At 47.8% G+C, this 23,813-nt stretch overlaps 1 protein-coding gene across 1 annotated transcript in view; it reads left to right on the top strand.

Annotated features, from left to right (window-relative positions):
* PANX3 (pannexin 3) overlaps positions 1 to 23,813 on the top strand; it is a 40,279-nt gene that overhangs the window by 4,690 nt on the left and 11,776 nt on the right. Inside the window, exon 2 of the mRNA XM_085647262.1 lies at positions 1,483 to 1,625. Coding sequence (XP_085503388.1) covers positions 1,483 to 1,625 — 143 coding nt within the window. The remainder of the gene's footprint in view (positions 1 to 1,482; positions 1,626 to 23,813) is intronic.

Genomic DNA, 23,813 nt, shown 5'->3' with positions numbered 1-23,813 from the left:
AGTAACTTAACCTTCGAGACTTGGATACATATTCTTCAGCATTGTCGCTCAAATGTAAATCTTAGAAACACAATTACAAACTGTTATTGAAGTATTACAGCAGTAGGAATCATGTTGTGCTTAGATGTGAAGCAAAGCGAAAAAAGAATCTTAAATCCATGCAAGAGCTTGAGAAGAGAGATCATTCTGAATCTGAAAAATATGGTAGTTCTGATTCGTGCTCTTCTCCTTCCATTTTGTAAGCCATCCTTCTTATGCACTGTTGTCCTAGTATCCATGCCTTTTTCTTTCTCATAGTTGTTTCTTATTTGACCTGTCTAGCTTTCGAGATGAAATATTTACTTTGAAGCTAGAGTAAATTGCCAAACCTGTTAACATTATTTCAACAGTCCGGGGAACATTGTGTTGTTGTTTTGACAGACATGGGTCCTGTGCTCTCCATGCCACTGGAGTCAAGCTATCCTGGCTGATGAGGGGTGAAACCCCGAAACCTGTCCCAGAATGCTTGTTTCTAGCCCAGGCCTGGCAGTTCGGGCTGGACTGTTCCCATAGGGAGCAGGCTCAAAACTGATTTGCATATTGCTGGGGTTAAACTAGAATGACATGGGGAGCAAAACAACGATGGATTTAGGCCCAGATCTCTGTACTGGGGTGAATGTTTGACATTGTGCAGCATTCTGTCCATCAATTCTTCTTTTTGCATTTGTCACCCCGAGTGGGACGGGTATGCACAGACATGGGTCCTGTGCTCTCCATGCCACTGTAGTCAAGCTATCCTGGTTGATGAGGGGTGAAACCCCAAAACCTGTCCCAGGATGCTTGTTTTTGGTCCAGACCTGGCAATTCAGGCTGGACTGTTCCTATAGGGAGCAGGGTCAAAACCGATTTGCATATGGCTGGGTTTAAAGTTGAATGGCATGAGAGCAAAAAAACGATGGATTTAGGCCCATATCTCTGTACTGGGGTGAATGTTTGACATTGTGCAGCCTTCTGTTCATCAATTGTTCTTTTTGCAGTTGTCACCCCTAGTGGGACGGGTATGCCCAGATGTGAGTCCCGTGCTCTCCATGCCACTGGAGTCAAGCTAGCCTGGCTGATGAGGGGTGCAATCCCGAAACCGAACCCAGGATGCTTGTTTCCGGCCCAGGCCTGGCAGTTCGAGCTGGACTGTTCCCATAGGGTGCAGGGTCAAAACTGATTTGCATATGGCTAGGTTTAAACTGGAATGGCATGGGGAGCAAAACAACGATGGATTTAGGCCCAGATCTCTGTACTAGGGTGAATGTTTGATATTGTTCAACATTCTGTCCATCAATTATTCTTTTTGCACTACAAAAGATAAGCATAAAATATCAGACAAAAACCCCCCAAAATAAACAATTATATAATAGACTGCATAGTATTAATAATTATTTTGTATTTCAATATCTCCAGTGTAATTGAGTGATTTTTAATAATCTGGAACGGTTGTATGTTTTGCAGGTTCTCAAATCAGCTGTTTCACTCCCACTAATTTTACTGCGAAGCAGACAGTTTATGTTGACAAGTATTGCTGGGATTCTCTGTTGCACCATGAATTTGATGCCAGCGGCAATCCAGCAGAAAGATCTTTATGGATACATAAGGTAAGTTGAAAACATGAGACAGGTAAATAATAAAGGTATTACTCTGAAGCTAGGTTAGCATATTATACTGGATAAAGTATGCCCATGTTAGAAATGGGATTTCTGGTTGGCTAGGGCATGCGCCTAAGCCAGGCAGAAACCACCACTCTAGTCAGGGCAAGGGAGTTACACGCTGAAGATAACCCCTGCTCACCCCCTTGGTAGCTTGGCACGAGCAGTCAGGATTATCCCAGAAGCAATGTGTAAAGCGTTTGCGCAACACACAGACAGAGCAGCAACACACTAGGCACACCACAAAAGAAACTCCACACAAGGTTATATAAAAGAATAGCCTTTGTAGTATCCAAAACACATTAGATCATAATCACTCAATATACACTGTGCCAATTGGCAATAGGCAATATTTACAGGGGATTATATACAGGACAGGGCCAATCGGGCCACTGTCAGAACCTTTAGAAAGCACTAGTAACACATATGAAACACAACCAGTAGCTATTGGCGAAATACTGCACTTAGCATTAGGACCTGCAACATAAACACATCATGGCTGCATCACATTAGGCCTAAACACATTACGCAAAAACCGCACCAATAGCGAATGTACACCACCACCATTATCTACTGGCGCAATAATGACCTCAGCATATTATCACATTAGCATAAAACACAATATGCCACAATCATATTAGGTATCACCATAAAAATGACCCGCAAGCGAACTGGCCTTTCACTGGGGCTCACAATGTCCTCTGTCCAGAATGTAAGGACTCAAAATGAGGCCTCTCGTGCGCAGATGCGCTGGGGCGTGGGGTGCAACTCACACCTTCCTCAATGAAAGAAATGGCCCCCAAAGGAAATGGCACTGGCACCACCGTGCCGTGGAAGACCCGCTCCGGGACTCCTAAAATAACTTTGCCCAAACGTTGCAGCTGCCCACAATGGCAGCGCAGCTGTGAAGATACACTGGCACTCAAAGTGCCTCTGAAGCCCTGTTCACCGGACTCCTCCCTGTTCCCTTGACCGGCACCAAAACAGTGTGCAAAAGGGAAGCCCCACTCACCGGGGCGGCTTGGAACTCCTCCGGTCTCCAGGGATCCTCCTGACTTCACCCGGGCCCTCTCCTAGGGCTCGGGACTTTGACGTAGAGCCCGCGAGGCTCCGGACGTCCAAGGCTGCACACCGGGCTTTCCCCGCCACCACGACTCTTCACCACATCGATGGGGCTCCCACCGGCTCATGGGAGTCCCGCTCGGGCCTGCGCTGACTTCCTGTCGGCTGCAGACATCCTGGGCAATGCGCGGGGCTAAGCTTCGCCCCCAACCAGGCATGTAGCCTGTCTTCCGGCTCGGGTTGCGGCGGTGAATCCACACGAGCCCACTTAGAGGCTCACATCGGGTGACACGAACCGGCGGGGTAGGCTCCCACTCCAGTTTTGCAAGTATCCAATATGGGGTAGGCTACCACTTCTCTGCACAAATGCGGGGTGGGCTCCTGCTCTGATCCCAGCAGCGCAGGAGGAATCCCACACGCCAGGATTACCTCGGAGCATGTCGCAGCCCCACGCTGCAGGAACCCATGCTCCTCTCTCTTCCTGGCAATAAAAGATATATCGCTCATGAGGCGCTGGGGTCCTCAAAGTTCCAAGAACAAAGCTGGGCCCAGGCAGGCCAGCACACAGGGCCCTCCAGCAGGGAGGCAGTCCCTCGTGGCAGTTCCTCCTGGGGCCCAGCAGCAGCAAGTCCCAAGAACAGCACAGGAACAGCACAACCTTCATGGGGTCACAGCCCCAATATTTATACCAACATTTTCTTTGTCTGCCCTGGCACAGGGCTTGGGAGAACCAGCCTGAACTGGTTCTGGGGGGTTTTGGAGCACTTTGTTGACAAGGCTCCTCTTTCCCTATTGTCAGATGGGGGCTCATCATCAGACACACCACAGGGGGCAGAGCCAGCATTCACCTAGCAGGCACAGACCTATTCAGGGTCAGGGGACTACTCCTCCCACTACTTCAAATGCAGATCTCCCATTCAGCCCTGGGCTGACTCACCCTGCCCTCCCTGGATCCACACACACCTCACCAGCCCCTGTCACTCCAAAGCCAGATATGCAATCCACATCAGGCAGGCAGACACATAGCACACAGAAATGCCAACTTCTAAAAGTGGCACTTCTAAAATAGGTATATTAAACCTGCGCACACCATTGCGTAGCATTTATTATCACCATTCCAAATATACCAATCTTGACCACGCTGCTCCTCTAATAACAGGAATTACCATTGAAACACTTATCTGGAAATCCCGAATGCATTCCTATTAGAGGGTAGCCTCACAGCAGTGAGAAACCAAAATGGCTGTTTGTCACTACCAGGACATGTCACGCATTTAAGGTACATGTCCTACCTTTTACCTACAATACACCCTGCCCATAGGGCTAGCTAGGGCCTACCTTAGGGGTGACTGACATGTAGTCAAAGGGGGGTCACAGACATGGCACACACTTTAGGTGCCACGTCACAGTGGCAGTAACACTGCACACACAGGCCCTGCAATGGCAGAGGTCTGGGATAGGCTTGAAAGGCTACTTTGGTGGGTGGCGCAATCAGTGTTGCAAGCTCACCAGTAGCATTTAATTTACCAGCCCTGGGTATATGAGATACCACTTTACAAGGGACTGACAGGTAAATTAAATAAGCCAAACAGGTGTAGACCAATCATACCATGTTTACCACAGAGAGCACATACACTTTACACTGGACAGCAGTGCTAAAGTGCCCAGAGTCCTAGAACCACCAACACCATGTCAGAAAAAAGGCTAGGAGGATGGCAAAATGTTCAGAGATGACCCTGCAAAAAGGGGCAAGTCCAACAGCCCACTACTGCTGTCTATCTCATTACTAACTATAATTTGTTTCTGAAGTTCCAAGGTGTTGTTGAAGGTTAGGTAGAGAAAGCAAGCAATACCTGTATGTTTTTAACTAAATGTATTAATTGACAGCATTCATGGTGTGAGAAGCTATAGCATTCGTTGGACAAAGCTGATATATTGGTTGTGGGGAGCAAGGGCAAAGCTGGAGTGGTCTCTTAGTAAGCAGTTACAATAGTCCAGCTCATCGCAAGTAGTTTTGTGAGGGTTTTGGTGGTTTTGAAAGGAAGGTGGGGACGGATGTACTTGTATTAATCTACTGATAAAGGGAATCTGGAGCTGTCCTTGAAATAAAGGAGCCCAGTCTCATTCGGGAATCAAAAAGTACTCCTGTGTTTCCAGATTTGGGAGAGAGAGTTAGAGCCAACAATCATTCACAGCAGCTACAGCCTGTTTAACCAGTTTGGCATGTGGGGCCATATTTCCAAGCCCCTATCGCCACCACAACATCACTTTCAGTGACGCTATGATGGCAATAGGGGCGTCGCCTTATTTACAAGGCAGCGCTAAGCCACCTAATGTGGTTTAATGGAATGTATGACGTTACTACGCATATATTCTTCACTCATGGCTTTACAACACGATTGTTACAATGACCGCGTTACCACGGGTGCCATTACATCGCAAGTCATAACAACGACTTGCTGCAGGGGACGCACTGGACTTAGGAATACTATTTATTACTATTCCTACTCCAGTTTGTGCAACAGCAGGGAAGGTGTTGGATTTAAAATCCAACACATTCCCTGGTGTTGCACGCCCCCTACAGAAAGTCATTGTTATGACTTGTGATTTAATGGCACGCGTGGTAACAACGCAGTCGTTGAAACGACCGCGTTGTAAAGCCATGCATTGTGGAAACAGCGATGCTGCCTTGTAAATAAGGCCTCCTTTCACACTGTATTTAGCTTTAAAGTGGAGGGCAATGGGTGTTGGGGTGGACGTTTCACCGCAACTCCCATGGATTTTGACGCTGCCCCCTATTTACAAGGGTGGCGTAAATAGGAGGCAGCTCCAAAATTAAGACCAGGGAAAACCTGGTCTTAAACAGGCAAAATGAGGAGAAATGCTTAATTTCTCCTCGTTTTTGCTGTTTCCATGAGTGCTGCCTTGTGCAGCACACATAGAAACAGCAAATTATCATTGACTGTTTATGTGCAGGAAGGTGACCCTTCCTGCACATAAACAATCCCAAAAAATGACGATTTGCAAATTCTATGAATGCTACATTAGGCAGCAAACAGAAGTTTCAAAACGCCATGAATTATTGTTTATGTGTAGGAAGGGAGAACTTGCTGCACATAAACAATATTTTCCCCCAATGCAGGCACCCTTACACTGTGGGGCAAGGGTGCCTGCGTTGGCGCTAGGCAGCTCAATTCAGCACCAGCGCTAGGGGAAACACAGGGGTACGCCGCATTTTTGTGAATATGGCACATCTCTGCTTTTTCAGAATGGAGAAGCGTGGCGTTAGCAATGTTTGCTTAAAGCCACGCTTCTCCATTCTGTTGTAACTATGGGGCATATTAACAAGCCAGGCGAAAAAAATATTGCCGCTTTAGCGGCAGAAAACTGCCGCTAAAACGGTGATAATGGGCTTGATAATATGCTCTATGGAATTCCAATTGAAACCCATGTTAAATGTGAAGGACATCTAACATGGGCTTCAATTGGAATTTCATAGAGCATATTATCAAGCCCATTATCGCCGCTTTAGCGGCAGTTTTCTGCCGCTAAAGCGCGATAATTTTATCGCCTGGCTTGTTAATATGCCCCCAGGTCATTTGGTCTTTGAAACATATGCACTTCTTTAAATCTTCCTAGTTTCAGGAGGGCTTTGATATTAAGTTGAACCAATCACTGTTTGTTAACATTCTGCAGCCTAGAAATTCTAATAGATGCAGTTATTTTTAGGTTACTGTTGGTCAGAGCCTGGTGGGAGCAGTCTCTATTCCTGTCCAGTGGACTCTGGCACCAGAAAGATTGGATGCTGGGCAAGGCTGATAGGAAACAGTCTACGTGGCAGAGCATCTGCACTCGTTCAAGCATATCATTTAAAGAACACACAACAAATTTATTAAAAATCCTACAGTAAATAGAGGTTCTGGTTAAACAGAAACACAGCCCAGTTAAACCCAAGTGTGGGCCTCGAGCTTCCTGAACCGGCTGCACGTGGTTTCTGGCTGTGTCTAGTGGGCCCCCTGCAAACAGACCCTGCACCCCCAAAATCAGCTGTGCTGAACCTTCACTCTGGTGCATCAAGGTCTAGGCGCAGTGCATGACTTCTGATCCCGTGTTCCATACACAGTTCCGTGGCCCCAGCAATGGACATTTTAGGTTCTGATGTAATTTCTCATTAGCGTTACAAATAATTACTGTGAACTGGTCTAAATGTGTTTACAAACAGCGCTTGACCGGTTTTTTGGCACAGATCAGATTTCCAGTTGCACGGTAGGAACGTATGCAGTACTTTGGCGCCATCCAGTGTTTCTGAAGAAAAATGCCTTGAGCAGTGTTAAGACTAGAAATTGAGATTCAGATAGATGCAAAAAAAAATTGCAACACACCTTTCGGAATTTTCGACGATGGAAAGTCAAAGAATGATTCAAGTAGGTAATTCGAATTACTAGCAACCAAATTCAAATTAAACATGAAGGCAGGGTGATGCGATGACGAAGATCAGAATGTAATCTGTTTCTTCAACGGATAACCATAAATACCTAAATCGTTGCGTGTATGTTTTTTGCAAACTCGGTCTTTGAGCAGTTTAAATTGTTTCATTTCAATAGTTCTAAACGTTGCAAAGGCATTATATTAGTTTTACAGCTAAAGTGACTCACTCGAAGTGACACATATTCTCAGCCCACAGGTGTTATGTTCAAGGGAACACCCCCCCGCTTACGCGAGGGTGGTCCCGTCTGTGACCCGGAAGGGCCTAGTTAAATAAATGGGGGCTGGACCGGATGATCCGGGTCAGTGCACCGAAGCGCAGTACGAAGCGTAGGTGTGTGTTTCTATCTCCTCCCCGATCCCGGAGTGCATGCTGCCCGCCTACCTACCCGCTGTCATTCTCAGTCCTACACAGGACATAACAACTGGCGACGAGGGGGTCTTTCCGGACTCTCGCTTCACGACGGCTGGATCCTCGCTGCCTGACCCGCTCCGGTGGCGGCCGCCACACGGAGCGCTGCTACTCGCACGTGCGTGCGTCTACACGCGGCCTGTCCCGGCCGCCTCTCTGCTTTCTCCCAGCTCCCGGTGCTGTGTTCTCTTCCTCCTCGGCCCGCATCGAAGCTGCCGTCGTGCACCAAGAGCGCATGGGAGCGCTCTCATCGACCGGCCTGCTGCCTGGTTTTGCCCCATCGCATGTGCCTGTGTCCTGACGGTGCTGCATTGAAGGACGCCCCCCCTACAGCCTACTCTTCCCGGTCAGTTGCTGTCTGTGTCTCTGCAGGGGTTTTGCTGTCTGTGGTGGCGGCATCGGTGTGGCGCATAGGCTGCTGTGAGACGGAGGGGTGCCCGTGTCTGCTGATTCCTGCCCAGGGGGTCTTACCTGCCGCCGCCTGGTGCCACGTGGGGTGTGCTCGCCGACGCTCGACGCCCGGTCCCTGTGGCCTGGATGCTGGGTGCCTGTAGGCCGCATCTTGCCGCGGCCTGCGCCGGAAGTGCAGAGTTTTGGCTGTTTTGACTGCGTCAATCCCTGAAGCGCCTCCTCTGTCGTTTCAAAGTCTGCCTCCACCTGCTACTTTGGTCCTCCCGCCCAGTCGGCGCCAAGATGACGACGGTTCCCCCGGTGGAAGCGTTCATTGTGGACGGCCCGCCGTCCGCCCAGGTGGCCAAGTGGAAAGAGTGGCTGGAGCGCCTGGAGAATTATTTTGCCGCAGTCGGCCTCAAGCCTGAACGACATCGGCCCATGCTCCTGCATCTGGGTGGTTCTGCAGTTCACCGATTGGCCAAGTCCGTGGTGGAAACCGGCCCTCCCTACACCTATGCCACACTCAAGGCGGCCCTGACTGCACATTTTGAGCCCCTAGCGAATCCGGATTACGAACGTTTTCTCTTACGCCAAGCAAGGCAACAACCGGAGGAATCAGTTGACACCTTCTATGCTCGTCTGAAAGAACTGGCAAGCACCTGTACTCTACCGGACACAGATGACGAGCTGCGGGCGCAATTCATCCAAGGCTGTTCGTCCGTGAAGTTGAGAGAAAGAGTCCTCGAACTGCCCGGAATCTCCATGGCGGACATTCTCACCATGGGCCGGTCCAAGGAATTGTCCAAGGTGCGCACCGCACATATGGAAACGGCCCTCCAACGTCAAGTGAAAACAGAGCCAGTGAACGCGGTGGTGGCGACTACCCCGAAGAAAGCGTCTACAAAGAAGTCGGAACACGGAAAACCACCACCCTCGTCTCGTACCTGCTACATGTGCGGAGGCCCGTACCCACACCAAGGTCCATGCCCTGCGCAAGGAAAACGGTGTTCGGCGTGTCGTCGTCTGAACCATCTAGCCAAAGTGTGCCGCTCGGCGGGACGTCAGCGGCAACAAAGTCGGCAGATCAATGCGGTGGATGCCCCTCCACCCGAAACTGAGGAAGACGACATGGATGACGATGAGGACGAAGGCACGGTCCATGTAATTCACGCCCTACAGCCTGATGGATGTCCGAGACGAAGGACACCGAAGTGTCACGTCAAGATTGCAGGGCATCTAACGCCGGTGCTGATCGACACAGGTGCGTCCATAAACATTATGGCCCAGTCCATGCTGAAATCCTTCCCGACTCAGCCCGTCCTGAAGCCAACGTCCATACAGGTGTTTGCTTATGGCTCCGGCACACCACTCACTGTGGTAGGCGTCTTCACCACCGACATCGCCCACGAGGCCAACTCCGTCCGCACCAAGGTGTACGTCACCAAGGAGGGTACGGGGATGCTGTTGGGCTGTCGTACGGCGGAACATCTGCAACTGGTGGTTTTTGCATTCGCTGTGCACCTGGAGGATGTCGAGTCATTGGTGGAAGAATTTCGAGACCTGTTCAACGGCATTGGATGCCTGAAGGACCACCTGGTACGGCTGCATATAGACCAATCAGTACAACCAGTTGCTCTCAAGCATCGGAGAGTAGCGTTTCATCTGCGGCCCAAGGTTGAAGAGGAACTAAGAAAATTGGAGGCCGCGGACATCATTGAGAGAGTGGACGGACCAACACCTTGGGTTTCCCCCATTGTGATAGCCCGGAAACCAAAACAACCAGGTGAAGTCCGGATATGCGTGGACATGCGTTTGCCGAACCACGCCATCAAGCGGGAACGCCATCTGACGCCCACTGTCGACGACATTGTTGCGGAAGTCAGCGGATCGCGCTGGTTCTCGAAGATGGACCTTCGGGCGGGCTACCATCAACTCCTGCTGGATCCCGAGTCAAGAGCCATAACCACTTTCTCCACCCATGTGGGCCTGCGCCGCTACAAGCGCCTCAGCTTCGGGGTGTCCAGCGCGGCGGAAGTGTTTCAGGATACCATCAGAGGGGTGTTGGCTGGCCTCAGTGGAGTCATAAATGTCAGCGATGACATTCTTGTACATGCGCCGACTCTGGAGGAACACATGAACTGCCTACGATGCGTGTTCCGGAGACTCCAGGACAGTGGCCTCACGTTGCATCGCGAGAAGTGCGAATTCCTAAAAAAGGAGATAGCGTTCTTTGGATATCACTTTTCGCAACAAGGAGTGTCGCCCGACCCTGCCAAAGTTCGTGACATCCAGACGGCACCGGCCCCGACCACAGTCACCGGAGTGAGAAGCTTCCTGGGCATGGTCACCTACTGTGGTCGATTCATCCGGAACCTCACGAATCTAACAGCACCTCTACGGGACCTCACGAAGAACGCCGCAACCTGGGAATGGGGCCCCAGTCAAGAGAAGGCTTTTCAGGACACTAAACACGCTCTGTCCGCCGAAACCACCCTAGCGTACTTTGACCCCACCCGGGAGTCCGAACTGTCGGTGGATGCCAGTCCCATCGGTTTGGGTGCTGTATTGTCCCAGAAGCAACTGGACGGGGAATGGGCCCCGGTTGCCTACGCGAGCCGGGCTCTGACAGAAACTGAGCAAAGGTACTCCCACATCGAAAAGGAGGCGATTGCGATACATTGGGGGTGTCGTCACTTCCACCTCTACCTATATGGGCAGCCATTCACGGTTCATACTGATCACAAACCGCTGATTCCTCTCTTCATGGGCGTGTCGTCGAAACCACCCCCAAGAATCGAAAAGTGGATCCTGCAGCTGCAGGAATATCAATTCAAAGTGGTCTACCGCCCGGGGACGCAAAACCCAGCGGACTTCCTCTCCAGACACGCCCGGCCAGTTACCCGAGAAGAGGAGTCTGAAGCGCAGGAGACGGAGGAGTATGTCAGGCTGGTGGTGGAACGCTCTCGACCCCTGCCTGTCAGGCTCGAGGACATCCTGGAGGCGACCAAACAGGATGACTGCTGGGAGTTGGTGATATCAGCGATTGGATCAGGAAGGTGGCACTCCCTGTTGGAGAACCTGACACACCGCACAGAGGATGCACAACTGGCGTTAAGGGCTCTTCACAACGTCCGGTCTGAATTAGCCGTGTCCCCCGAGGGATGTCTGATGAGAGGCACGCGTCTGGTTATCCCCAGGTCGTTACAACAGCGAGTGGTGGACTTAGCTCACATTGCGCACCAAGGGGTAGTCAAGACAAAATCACGTCTGAGGAGCAAGGTGTGGTTCCCTAATCTGGACAGTGTGGTGGAGAGGACTGTCCGGTCTTGTGCGCTCTGCCAAGCGGTAGGCCCAGCGGATCCGCCGGCCCCAATCCTGACGGAAGACATACCTCCTCACCCGTGGCACCGGGTGAGTGCCGACTTTGGGAGCCTACCGGATGGCCGACACATGCTTGTCGTCATTGACGATTTCTCAAAATACCCCGAGGTTGAGATACTGGACTCCATTACTGCGAGCAACACCATACCTCGTTTCGAGAAAATTATGGCCAGCCATGGGCTAATCAAGGAGCTACGCACAGACAATGGTCCGCCATTCGCCAGCCATGAGTTCTCTGAATACCTCCGATCAAGAGGTGTCCGTCATGTAAAGATCACACCACGGTGGCCACAGGCTAATGGTGAGGCCGAGCGTTTCATGCGCACCCTAAACAAAGTGCTCCGGATAGCAATGTCTCGAGAGCAGAACATGGAGTGTGCCCTGTACAATTTCGTAAAAGAATACAGACTTACGCCTCACTCGACCACCATGGCCAGCCCTGGGTTTCTGTGCAATCAACGGGTGCTGAATGATGTGTTTCCCCAGGTGACACCATCCTTGCCTGCGTATCGTCAAGTATCCGAACGCCTCCGACAGAGGCGGGCTAAGAATGACCGAATGTCCCAGAGGCGCCATGCCAGGAGCAATGCGTTGGTGGCCGGTGACCGGGTGCTGGTGAAGAATCGACATCCACGAGGGAAGTTCTCCCTTCCGTTTGAACCGGAGCCCTGGGTGATTCAGACAATTAAGGGCACGATGGTCACTGCTCAGAAGGGCCACGAGACAGTCACCAGGAACATCTCCCAATTCAAAAAGTACCGGTGTCCGGCACAACCAAGTGAGATGGTGCCAGAGTCTGAGGGTGGCGAACCAACGGGCGACGCTCTTGATGAGGAGAGTGGTTCACCAGGGCCAGTCCCCCCACTGCCTGGGGCAGTTGTGGAACACTCACCAGGGGCGGCTGGAGCTGAAGGCCGTAGAGATGTGGGCGAAGGTCGAGGTGGACACAGATATCATCTCCGAGCCAATCCAGCGGTGTCGTCTCGACTGAGAGGTTTTGTAATAGACTAAGGAAAAGAAATGCAGTGTTTTCCCGTTCTTTCTCTCTCTCTCTCTCTCTCTCTCTCTCTCTCTCTCTCTCTCTCTCTCTCTCTCTCTCTCTCTCTCTCTCTCTCTCTCTCTCTCTCTCTCTCTCTCTCTCTCTCTCTCGTTTTGAACTGGAGTTGTGTTTTGTTTTGTTGTGCCATGATAAAGGAGGAATGTTATGTTCAAGGGAACACCCCCCCGCTTACGCGAGGGTGGTCCCGTCTGTGACCCGGAAGGGCCTAGTTAAATAAATGGGGGCTGGACCGGATGATCCGGGTCAGTGCACCGAAGCGCAGTACGAAGCGTAGGTGTGTGTTTCTATCTCCTCCCCGATCCCGGAGTGCATGCTGCCCGCCTACCTACCCGCTGTCATTCTCAGTCCTACACAGGACATAACAACAGGTTCCTGCATACTACCATCAGTAGGCAGTCCAAGCAAGCAGGGTCATAGCACAGGCCCTCTCAGCCCCTGCGGTGCGGGGGCAAGCGGGGCTCGGCACAGTACTCAGGCACACTAAATCCGGAGAGGGGGGGCCCTCTGTGTACCTTGCAGATGGGCCCCTTCAACTTTCGTTACGCCACTGAGTCCAAGAGAAGCCTAGTGGCGAAGTCGGGAATGATGAGACAGTAGTTTAAATTCGACCCAAATCACAATGCCATTTACGTGTATTAATACAGCTTGCACGGGCACGTGGTTCGGTTATGAGCAGAAGGTATTCACTAAAAGTGTCTTGTTAATCCTTTTAATAAAACAGAATAATACCGCACCGAACCTGGAAGAAATTGGAAATGTATTCCTGTCCATGGTAGTAGTACTAGTAAATCCCTTTGCAGGGTGGGAAAATAATAGAACCCCTTCCCAAACGTGTTTAGGAAAACGTGTTTCATTGCACAAAAATTTTGCATTATGTACAACTGAGCACATGCAAATGCTTCTGCGTGTTTACAATTGCATATCCACAAAACATTCACAGGAGAGTATTTGGAAACATGTTAGAGGATTCCAGGCATAACCTGTGAAACTATTGTGAATACTAAAATGAGTAATTCAACACACATGAAAGTTCGCAGAAAGAAAGATTTACTGTTTTTTGTGGGTTAGACTCCCTCGCTGAGGATTGGCGGGAAGAGCAGTATATCTTTCCCATGCTTTCGGGGGCTGGCTACCTTAGACACTGACTAGCAGCAGGTCACCTTGAACCATAGCCAGGATACTTTTTATTCCAAGAGGCTGTCTTGCTGTTTTTGGCCTTTGAGGATAGAAATACTAGCTCATGAAGAGCACTAAATCTGGCAAGAAAGAGCTAGGCCGAGAGCTGACTCTTACAGACCTGAGAGCAATTTCTCATTTACCAGAGAATGGTAAGCAGATGACATAATGCAAACAAGGTCAGGGATGTCAGCTTCTCATTTCAACTCAACGAAGCCTTGAATGGCATTGCTTATGCAGACATTTATCCCACAGCGAAAGGTAGCGTCGGGCTTTCCATTACAAATTTCACACGCAAGAACACGCAGCCCTCCCACAGAGCGTGGGGATCAACCTCCATGAAGCTGGACATCTTCTCCAGTATGTCTGTTGTACATTAAGAGAACAGACACTGCTATAATCTTTTGCCAGATCACTAGACTGCTGATTGGGCAAATGCATTCAGATTTTCAATTAACTGTCTTCTGGGTTTGTAGAAGAAGAGGTGGGGCACATAGGGGGTGGCATGCAGGCCCTGCAGACCCAGGGGGCCTCATTCAGCTTAAAGCTTATGGATTTATGTGAAATATGGATGTCTCAGAGACCCCTCATCCCATTCTGCAGGAGCCACATCATTTTGTGTTAGGCTGCAGGTACATCTCTTCGTCGTGGCAGCAGAAGCTACAGCTGACTGTTCTGGGAGAAAGAAGTAAGTGGACTTTTGTGCTGCTAATTGGAATATCTTGTATCTGGTCACAAGCATACCTGGTTTGGATATGGGATTTTTCCAGAATACTAAGTTTGCTAGCAGAACGAGTTGGTCCCTGAAAAAAAATACCTCTTGTTGTCCTTGGATGGTGTTCTCAGACTCAAGAACTAGACAGAGTCTATGATGCTCAACTGCCTTGGCCAGCATAGCAGAGTAGAATTTGTCAGAGGGGTACCTTGCTTCTCCAAATATCTCCTTGTCACCTGGAAAACCTTGTTTTTCTCTGGTCTTCCATGGAGAACATGGAAGGGGTTACCAGGCAGTAACACGGTGGGCTGAGGTACTTCTAGGTGGAAGAGCAACTACAGAGGTACAGGGGGTTCATGGACGAGGCTTGATGCCAGACACCATCTTTTTCATCGCCTGGTCCATGACATCTCAGTAGAGTAAGGACCATGACATAGTCTGCATGTCAAGTTAAGGAAGCCAACTGGAAGCTAGTGGGCTGACCGTCCTCTTATCCATGGTGATTTTGTGGTAAATGGAGTATGGCTGAGGAATATCATGTGGTGCAGCTCCTGAAAGGTCTAGCAGAGATCACCAGGATTCCAACAGCTTGAGACCCTGTAGAGTCAAAACGTGAGTTACCAGAGAAGATTCTAGTGCTTAAGTAGCTTAAGTAATAGGGGACACACTGATTGAGCAAACTTGGTCTGATTGGCTAAGAATTGGCAGAGTTGAATCTTATGGTATGTGGTGCAACCCCTTCTAATTCTTTGTCTGTAAGAAAGTGGGTTACTGGTTCAGGGGGTGAAACTCTTCTCAAGCAACAACCATAGTTCTTCTCAGACTGACGTCACAAGCAGCCCTAAATTAACCTGTGCTCAACCCTCGGGTAGCTTGGCACAGACAAGTCAGGTTTAACTGAGAGGCAATGAATAAAGTATTTGTGCAATATTTCAAACAGTAGCACAGTGAAAATACACCTCAAAAGGATCCCACAACAGATTTAGAAAAATAAAGTCATCTTTAATAAATAAAACAAGACTAAAATGACACGAATCCAATCAGTAGAACCGGAGATATACGATTTTAAAACTTTAGTGAAAATAATGTCAAAAAGTGCAAAGCACCAACTGTGGGTATTTGGTCGTGCCGGATCGGGACAGAGTCACAAGTTCAGGCTGACCGTGATGGAGTGTGGGCTGGCTACAGGGACCCAGTTAGGCCTGCTGAACAAAGTATCTTAGCCCCTTCCGTGCTCCCGTCATCCAACGGCCGTCGCGAGCACTACCTGGCTAGTGCTGCGCATGTCCATTGACCGACGCGCCCCGCCCACTTTTTCAAATCGCTGCACAGCGACGCAATTCGCGCCGCGGTTAAGCGGTTAAATCCTGGTTTGTGGAGTGCTGCTAGGATCCATGTTGAAGATGCATTGCACAGCCAATGCAACTGTTCCGAGCTGTGGTGAGGCTGCGATGCCAGGTCTTGCGTTGTTGTCGAGGATCCCATCAATGAGGGGCTTGAGATGTGAAGTTTGGTGTTGAGGATGCGTTGTGCAGTCAAGGGGATGAGATGCGTTGGTTCCAAGGATTTGCAAAGCTCCAAAGCGGGATCTGTCACTGTTGTCGAGGCTGCCGTTGACGAGGGATGTGAGGACCTGCACTAATGAGGCCCGACACAGAGGCAGTCCTGAAGAAGCTGCGCAGGCGATGCAGGTCTTTGCCATGGTTCTAACCCACACAGCAGCGATGTGTCGGTTCTACTCTAGGTTGTGCCTCACAGCAGAGGAAATTCGTCAGTTCCATTCGATCCACAGAGGCTGGCAAAGCATCTGAATTAACTCCCAAGGGTCAAGGTCTGGGATGGCACAACTTAGCAGGGCAAATTCATATATGGCACAGTCCAGATGAAGGTGCAAGTTTGTTGGAAGCCTGTTGTGTCCCAGAGGCTTCACATCAGGAGGCCAGCCATCAAGCCCTTGGAGTCACTCTGAGGTTCTGTGTTTAAGAGATGCAAGTTCCGCTCTTGTCATCCTGGCAAGAGGGCAGCAAGTCAGCACAGCAGGGCAGCAGTCCTTTAAAGCTGCAGTCCAGTTGAGTGGCGGTACTTTCAACAGACCAGCAGTCCTTCTTTCTGGCAGAGTATCCACAGGTCCAGAAGTATACTGAAGAGTTGGTGTATGAGATCCAGTATTTATACCCAGTTCTGGCTTTAAAGTGGGGGAGAAGCATCTAGCGGTTTCCCTTTGAAGCCCCCAGGCATCCTGCATTCTCTGTCCTGGCTCCAGACCAACTACAGGAGGTATGCAGCCCTTTGCGTGGAGGCAGGGCAAAGTGAAACTAATGGGAAAAACCCAAAATATGAGTATTCTCATTGAAAGAGGAAAGATTATAGCTCTCCTCCTTAGTTTTCGGGCTGTGATACACAGCAGGGGCCTAGTTTAATGTATGGACTGAACTGGTTCTCGGTCATGATTGTGTTGAGGAGTGGCTTTTTGTATAATGAATGGACCATTAACCGGAATATTAATTGAATCATGTTTTTCCTCTATTAACTTTTCAATTTAAAATTATGGATTTGATTTTTCTGAATTGATTATAGAATATATGTTAATAAATAATTATTTGTAATCATTTGAATTATTTGTAATCATTTAAATGAAGTTATGGGCTTGGAAAAGTTGCTTGTTATTATGTATAGCTGCAATAAAGGGTACTTGCAGGAAATGACATACACACAAAAATAAATGAGGATTACAATTTTCTCAGTACTGACATAAAAACAGAAGTATATTAGGGATACAGGAATTCTACTATTCTGTGACTGCTGCGTTTTCCGTACAATAATGGATTTGCAACATTTTCCACATAATCAATCATATGATGCATAATCTCCACTTTCTAGCTCAAATGGATCAAAAGTTACTAAAGCGTGCTAATGTGTTTACCATCAATGGAAGGCCCTTCACTAAAGTTGACTTGCCATTTTCAGTTGATAATTGCTGTATTTTGCAGATAGCAAAGGATATAGCCTTACAGCTAGGGTGGTTGACCTCGAAGATGGGGAACAAGGTTCGAGTCTCGGCAACGGCGCTCAACATCCTGTGATTCTGGGCAAATCACTTACTCTCTCCTGTACCTAACAAAAATGAATGTGTCCATCTGTAACGAAACTGGTGCTCATGTAAAGCACTCTGATACCCGATGTCTTGGGTTTAGTTGGTGCTATATAAAACTCTAAAAAAAAAAAAAGGAAAATCGGGCAGTAATCCCGTGAAAGCTTTGACCAGACAGTGTTCCCATAAGTAAAAATGACAAAATAATGAAGTAATTCTATCACGAAATGTGCCGCATTAAGCCACATAGTTTTCCTTTTCTTTCCACATGATTTAGTCATCCCTGCTACATAATTTGGACCTAATGTAGACTGCAATGCAGATTTCAGTCCTGGTTCGGTGGCAAGAAGAACAAACTGAGCATTTAAGCATGGAAGTAATTCAATATTGGAAGGGTGAGGACCCATTACTTCTGATCTATGTCTCCAGCCCCGCATTGATGGAAGGAGCCCAATAATTGCTCCTAGAGAGAAAAGTCAAGTATGAGAGTAGAATTATGGCAGTATTGCAAGTTCAGTGAAAATTATTAGATTTTGTGTGCAGAAAATCACGAATGTTAGTGATGTCACACAGGTGTACTAAAGTTCAGTATTGGTTTATATGCAGTATATTAAATATGTTGCTCTTTGTAGAGTATGAACCGAGCTAGAGAACAACAGAGGTTGAAGCCCCAATTTGCGATTCAGGATCATTGGGTGAGAAACAGGGTGTTTGTGGGTTGAGAATCATATTGTGTAGAGATGTGTTCTCTGAAGAGTTGAATCTTCACCTCCTTTTCTAAATTGCACAATTACTTGTGTAAAGCGTGCGTGCTTTAAGCTGCAACAACTTGCACAGCCATCAAGTGATATACATGTCTTAAAGGGACTTTTACATTTGAAAGTCCACAGAGAACCACAAACACCCTTCCAATTCTTATTTTTTAAATGAACAAGAGCACATCCAAGTACCTTTTCTCGGTTACAAACTGCTTAGTTTGCAAACCAAACAAGCATTGGCATAGCCAATAGGTCTTGCCTTTGGGACCTTATAAGTATTTAGCCATGCAGCATATTATCCTGTGTGCTACAACATCTACTGTTACTTCGCATGTCACTGGTGAACAGCCACACACACCCAAGGATGAGCTTTTGTGCTATTTAATCCCTCTGTGAGTATTAGTGCATGTTAAGTTGTGCACCTTCACCCATTAATCCTCACTAAATGCAAGGAAGTTCCACTGTCTGCAGAACTGTAACAAGCAGGGATACTGGAGAGCTTAGAGGCTGTGCAGTGGCACTCACTCTGTAGGAAGCTGGGCAGTGAAACAGGAGTTGAAGCTACACTACTGCAGCTCCATGGATATATTACTTTACCCAAGCAGTTACTGACATTTAAACAAGGATTTATGTAACTCTACATGCTGCACTAGGCAGGGGGTACACAAGCCTGTAGGCAAATTGGGTGCATTTCGTGACATGGCAGTGACCCTGGCCTGTTGCAAGATCAGTCAATTTCTGAGGAGAGTCACACAATGTGCTCCATCCAAGAAGGAACTAGTTGGAATAAAAATAGCACCTATATCCATTATGTCAGAGGTGGAAGACAGACTTACAGTCACCCAGCAGACAGAATCCATATCCCCACTGCCTTCATTTGTGGAAGCCATGGGTCTGATACATGTTGACTTCTAGCCAAAAAATAATAAGCCCTTGGCACAAAGGGATAAGAAAGCTATGGCATCGTTGCGACAGACAACAGACCTGTATTTTACAGAAAATCTGGGATCAGTATCCTCACCGGTTACTATTTGTGAAACATATAAAACTGTTTTGAGAGGACAGGCCTACTCACTGACAGATGGGAAGATGAGGGTCGAGAAGGATCGCCTTGAAGGTGAAAATGCGATATTAAAACAGGATATGCAGGGGGAGTGTTCAGATGTGTAGGCACACAGACTTAAACTGAAGGAAAAAGAATACAGGGATTTAGCAGAAGACATGGCACGTAAAAATCATATCCTGAGACAGAGGAGAGTATATGATGTTGGAAATAAGGCTGGCAAGCTCCTGGCGCTGCTAGAAAAGACAGATCAGGGTGAAATAGGGTGGCAAGATTGATGATGGCCAAGGGGGGCGTCAAGACCGTGGCAGAAGATATAGCGGAAGAATTTGCAAACTATTGCTCTGAACTGTACCGAGACAAGAGGACCTTCCAAAAACATTAAAGTCACAAATTCCTCACTGAAGTGGCCACGCCCCGGCTATCAAAGGAACACAGGCAGATGCTAGATAGTGACTTCTCACCTAGTGAAATCGCACAAGCCATCAGTTCCGTTGTATCAGGAAAAGCAATGGGTCCTAACAGCTTGCCGATCGAGTTATAAAAGGGACTGTCAAATAAAGTGGCCGCACATCTCCTAAATCTGTGGAATGGTGCTAGGACTTTGAGATGATTACCTCAGGACCAGCGACAAGCCACATTTGTGGTGATCCACAAGGAAAACAAATCCTCAGATTGTTGTGGGTCATATAGACCCATCTCCCTTTTAAATGTAGAAACCAAAGTTCTGGCCAAAAATACTGTTGACTAAACCTAGGTCATAACCACTCGGATCCATCCGGATCAATCAAGCTTCATGCCCAATAGAAGCACCAGACTTAATCTAAAGCGTCTATTTAGGGTGATGGCCTGTGCTCAGGACAGCTGTGTCACCACGATGGTCCTATCCATGGACACCCAAATCAATATCGGACGGCCATCGTTAACTCGGAAATTCCACCCTTTAGTGGTCAATAACTCCAATTCTTCATCCTAACGTTATACCCCGACCACTCGCCTTAATTTTGTTACATTGGTGGTCATGAAGAAGGTGGTTATAAACTGTCAATATCCACCAAAACGTGCGTTGACCTGTCTGTGAATTATCCGTCCCACAACACAGTCACGAAGACTGTAATACATCTGTCTTTTGAGTGACCATCAAGTGTATGTGATCTTGGGAGGGTAGAATATGTTGTGTGGCATGAGTGTCTCTCATGTAGGTAGCCCAATAGAGTTGGTTTTAGCCTTGATAAAAGAAATATAGGTCTAGTGGGAGGTTTTGATATTGATTTTGGTTGTTTGTTGTCCCCCTTTTCTCACAGACCTATAATTAAAAAGTCAGAGGGGGTCCCTGATCAGTGTATCCTATCCATGGACACCTCCATGAAGTTCGGCACTCTTGATTGGAGATACATGGACGCAGTCTTAGAACACTTTGGATTTGACCCTATCTAATTAAGCTGGGTTAGGCTTCTTTACCAAGGCCCGGAGGCACGAGTGAGAGTGAATGTGGTGACTTTGCAAGCTTTCGCACTGCATCTGGGAACGCATCAGGGCTGCCCTCTCTCCCCACTAATATTCACCCTCGCCTTAGATCCTTTGACGATTTGGATCAGAAGGGGCCACTTAAAACAAGAAATTGGCCTGGGGAGCTGTGGGAGGAACAATTATCTCTATATGAAGACAACATATTGTTCTATGTCACAGACCCAACATCTACCATCAGCAGACTCATGCAGATACTCCGTATTTTTGGCAACTACACAGGATACACAAATAATTGGCAACAATCACTCATGCCCCGCATCACGGGGCGACCGCCAGCTCTATTAGGTGCATTTCCAATGCACCAAGTGGAGGAGGGATGCAAATACTTAGGCACTTATATCACAAAAATCCAGTCGGTCTCCTATCAAACCTCCTATCAAACCAATTCTGGAACATTTTGAAAGAGAAGTGCAACACTGCGCACCTTGCCTCTCTCCCTGTTGGGACAGGCGGCAATGTTCAAAAGGATTACCCTCCCACCCATGATCTATGCATTACAAAATATCCCAGACTTGATACCCAAAGAATCTTTTCTCAAGACGAAAGCGACCCTTCTGCTCTTACTTTGGAGAAATAGCCCACCCCGGATTGCACTCCAGAAACTTACCAGGGGGGTTACATTGGGGGGATTGAACTACTGGACATCTGTGAATACTATTGGGTGGCACAACTGATGTTAGTTAATAACTAGATCATTTCGCCTTGGGAGGATCCAGGGACACATCTGGATAGACTAGCATGGTGTTCAGAGGGCTATGAAGGGACACTCTACAGGGCTCATCTAATGCATACATTACCGATCCATATGAAAATGGTCGACCAAATCTGGTGAGAGGCCACCACATATCTGTAATGGAAGGGATGACTGACTGAGATGATCCCTCTCTGGTCCAGTGATCAATTGACTGAGGTGAGCGCACTGCAGGGTTTTGAAAAATGGAAATTGATAGTGATAGCTAACCTGGGCGACATACGGCAGAGAAATGCTCTTCTGACCTTGATTGAATTGACTGATAAATACCAACTAGCAGCTACACAAAAAAATATAAATATATCCAACTTAAACATCCCATTGCCTCACACATACCCACCCATGTCAATTGAGGAATCCTCCCCATTAGAAGACTGTGTCTTGGCAGAACGACTATCCAAGAAAGCCATCACCCTGATATATAGGAAAATTATTAACATTGCCACGTTCCCATGTTGGCCCTTAGGACGAAGCGGGATGCGGAGGTCGGAAAGTTTGTGGAGGGTGAGTGGGAAGATTTCCTACTAGTCCAACTGCACATAGTGCATAAATCGTATTATTTCCATACCACACTTCACGCTATAGGTAGACCTCCAAGAGCGACCTGCCTTGGAGGTTGAGGGGAGGAGGGAACTTTCATACATATTATTTGGAACTGCCCACGAATAACGCCCTACTCGTCCACAATTATAGAAATGTAGAACACTACAGGGTACCAAGTGCCAGACACAATCAAATGTATACTAAATGTTTTGGGGCGACACACCACCTGCTTGACTTAGTCAAATATGGCTTTTCCTTGGCCTGGGAGTTGAAAAGAGGAACATTGCTCAAAGGGTGGGGGGTGCCGGACACATCACAGCCACAGTGTTGGTGCAATGACATGGATTGGTGTATGGTCACTGAAAAAACAATATATGGGGTTGTCCCAAAAGATGGGACAAGGTATGGTCTGCCTGGAGAGCCCAGAGAGAGGGGTGGGAGTGATTGAGGTGAGAACACTTCGGGGAATGGGTGACATGAAGACCTGGGGGAGTGGTATAGACAGTAACTATTTCCTGCTGATACTATACCTGTCATATGCTTTGGAACTAATTTGTATAGATCTTTGACTACTGTAACATAACGTCGTTTTCTTTGTTTGTATTTTTTTTCCTTTCATAAAACTCGATTTTATTAAAAAGTTATGGCCCAAAAATTCATCTGTACTTGCCTATAATTGCTAGGGCAGGGCAGAGGAGTAATGGAGGAGCCATACATAACATAGCCTCTCCTCCCCGACCCAAATGTGAAAAAACATACCTTACCTGCCACCCTTAACCAACCCCGACCACCTTCCCTGCCTTCCTTCCCTCTCCTGCAACTGAGTTTTTTGCTTATAGTCAAAGCAGACAAGCAGCAGTGCTGTGCTGAAAGGCTCCCAGAGAGCCTGGCAGCCAGGCTTGGATAGACTTTATGATGTAGCAACAGAGGGTAATGAGTTTTGTTAGTAACTGTTGCTACATCATAGAAGTGAGTTACCAGATTAAGAATCTGGTGTAAATGATAGAGGTTTCCTATGGAAGCAATTCATAACACAAATATCATACTAGAGCCAACAGCCAACTGCCATATCCAAGCAAATCACTGCACCCAATTAATGTTAAATTTAGACCAATGGAAAGAAATGTGTACTGAGAGTGCTGGACTCCCACCAAGAACTGGACATTTAAAATACTGATATGCTCACTGTGAAATGAACAGCTGTATCTTGACCAGAGTGTCCGTCATGAAATGCATTCAATTGAGGGCACTCTGTCATCTCGAAATGATAGTATGACAGGCCCAAAGGCATGTAGGTACAATAACTTACAAAGTCCCTAAAGAAATTCTCTGCCATTGTTAAATAGTATAATATCTCAGAACACAAGAAGAAGATGAGGAACATTTGAATGAGTAGCTTGAAAACAAAATGTTCGACTGACATAAACTACTGGATACCCAGAATCCAGTGCTGATAGAAATAGCTCTGTTCCCCACCTGTCAGATGTTCCCTCCCACTAAGTATTTGTAAGGGAAGGAATGTATCCCAGATTCATTGGTTCTTTATTAAAGATCCCTGATATTCTTACCCAATATTCTGGGTGAGCCTCTGCCTAGGCTACTGTCAGCTATCACCCTTAACTCCTGGCAGCTCTGCTAATTCTAGTATCCAATTTAGTTTTTAATGGCATTTAGTGGCTCAAATTATGAAAAGCTCAACTAAGCAACACAGTGAACT

This window comes from Triturus cristatus, chromosome 3_2 (assembly GCF_964204655.1).
Source record: "Triturus cristatus chromosome 3_2, aTriCri1.1, whole genome shotgun sequence".
NCBI classification, from domain to species: Eukaryota; Metazoa; Chordata; class Amphibia; order Caudata; family Salamandridae; genus Triturus; species Triturus cristatus.
This window is presented reverse-complemented; position numbering and strand designations above follow the sequence as displayed.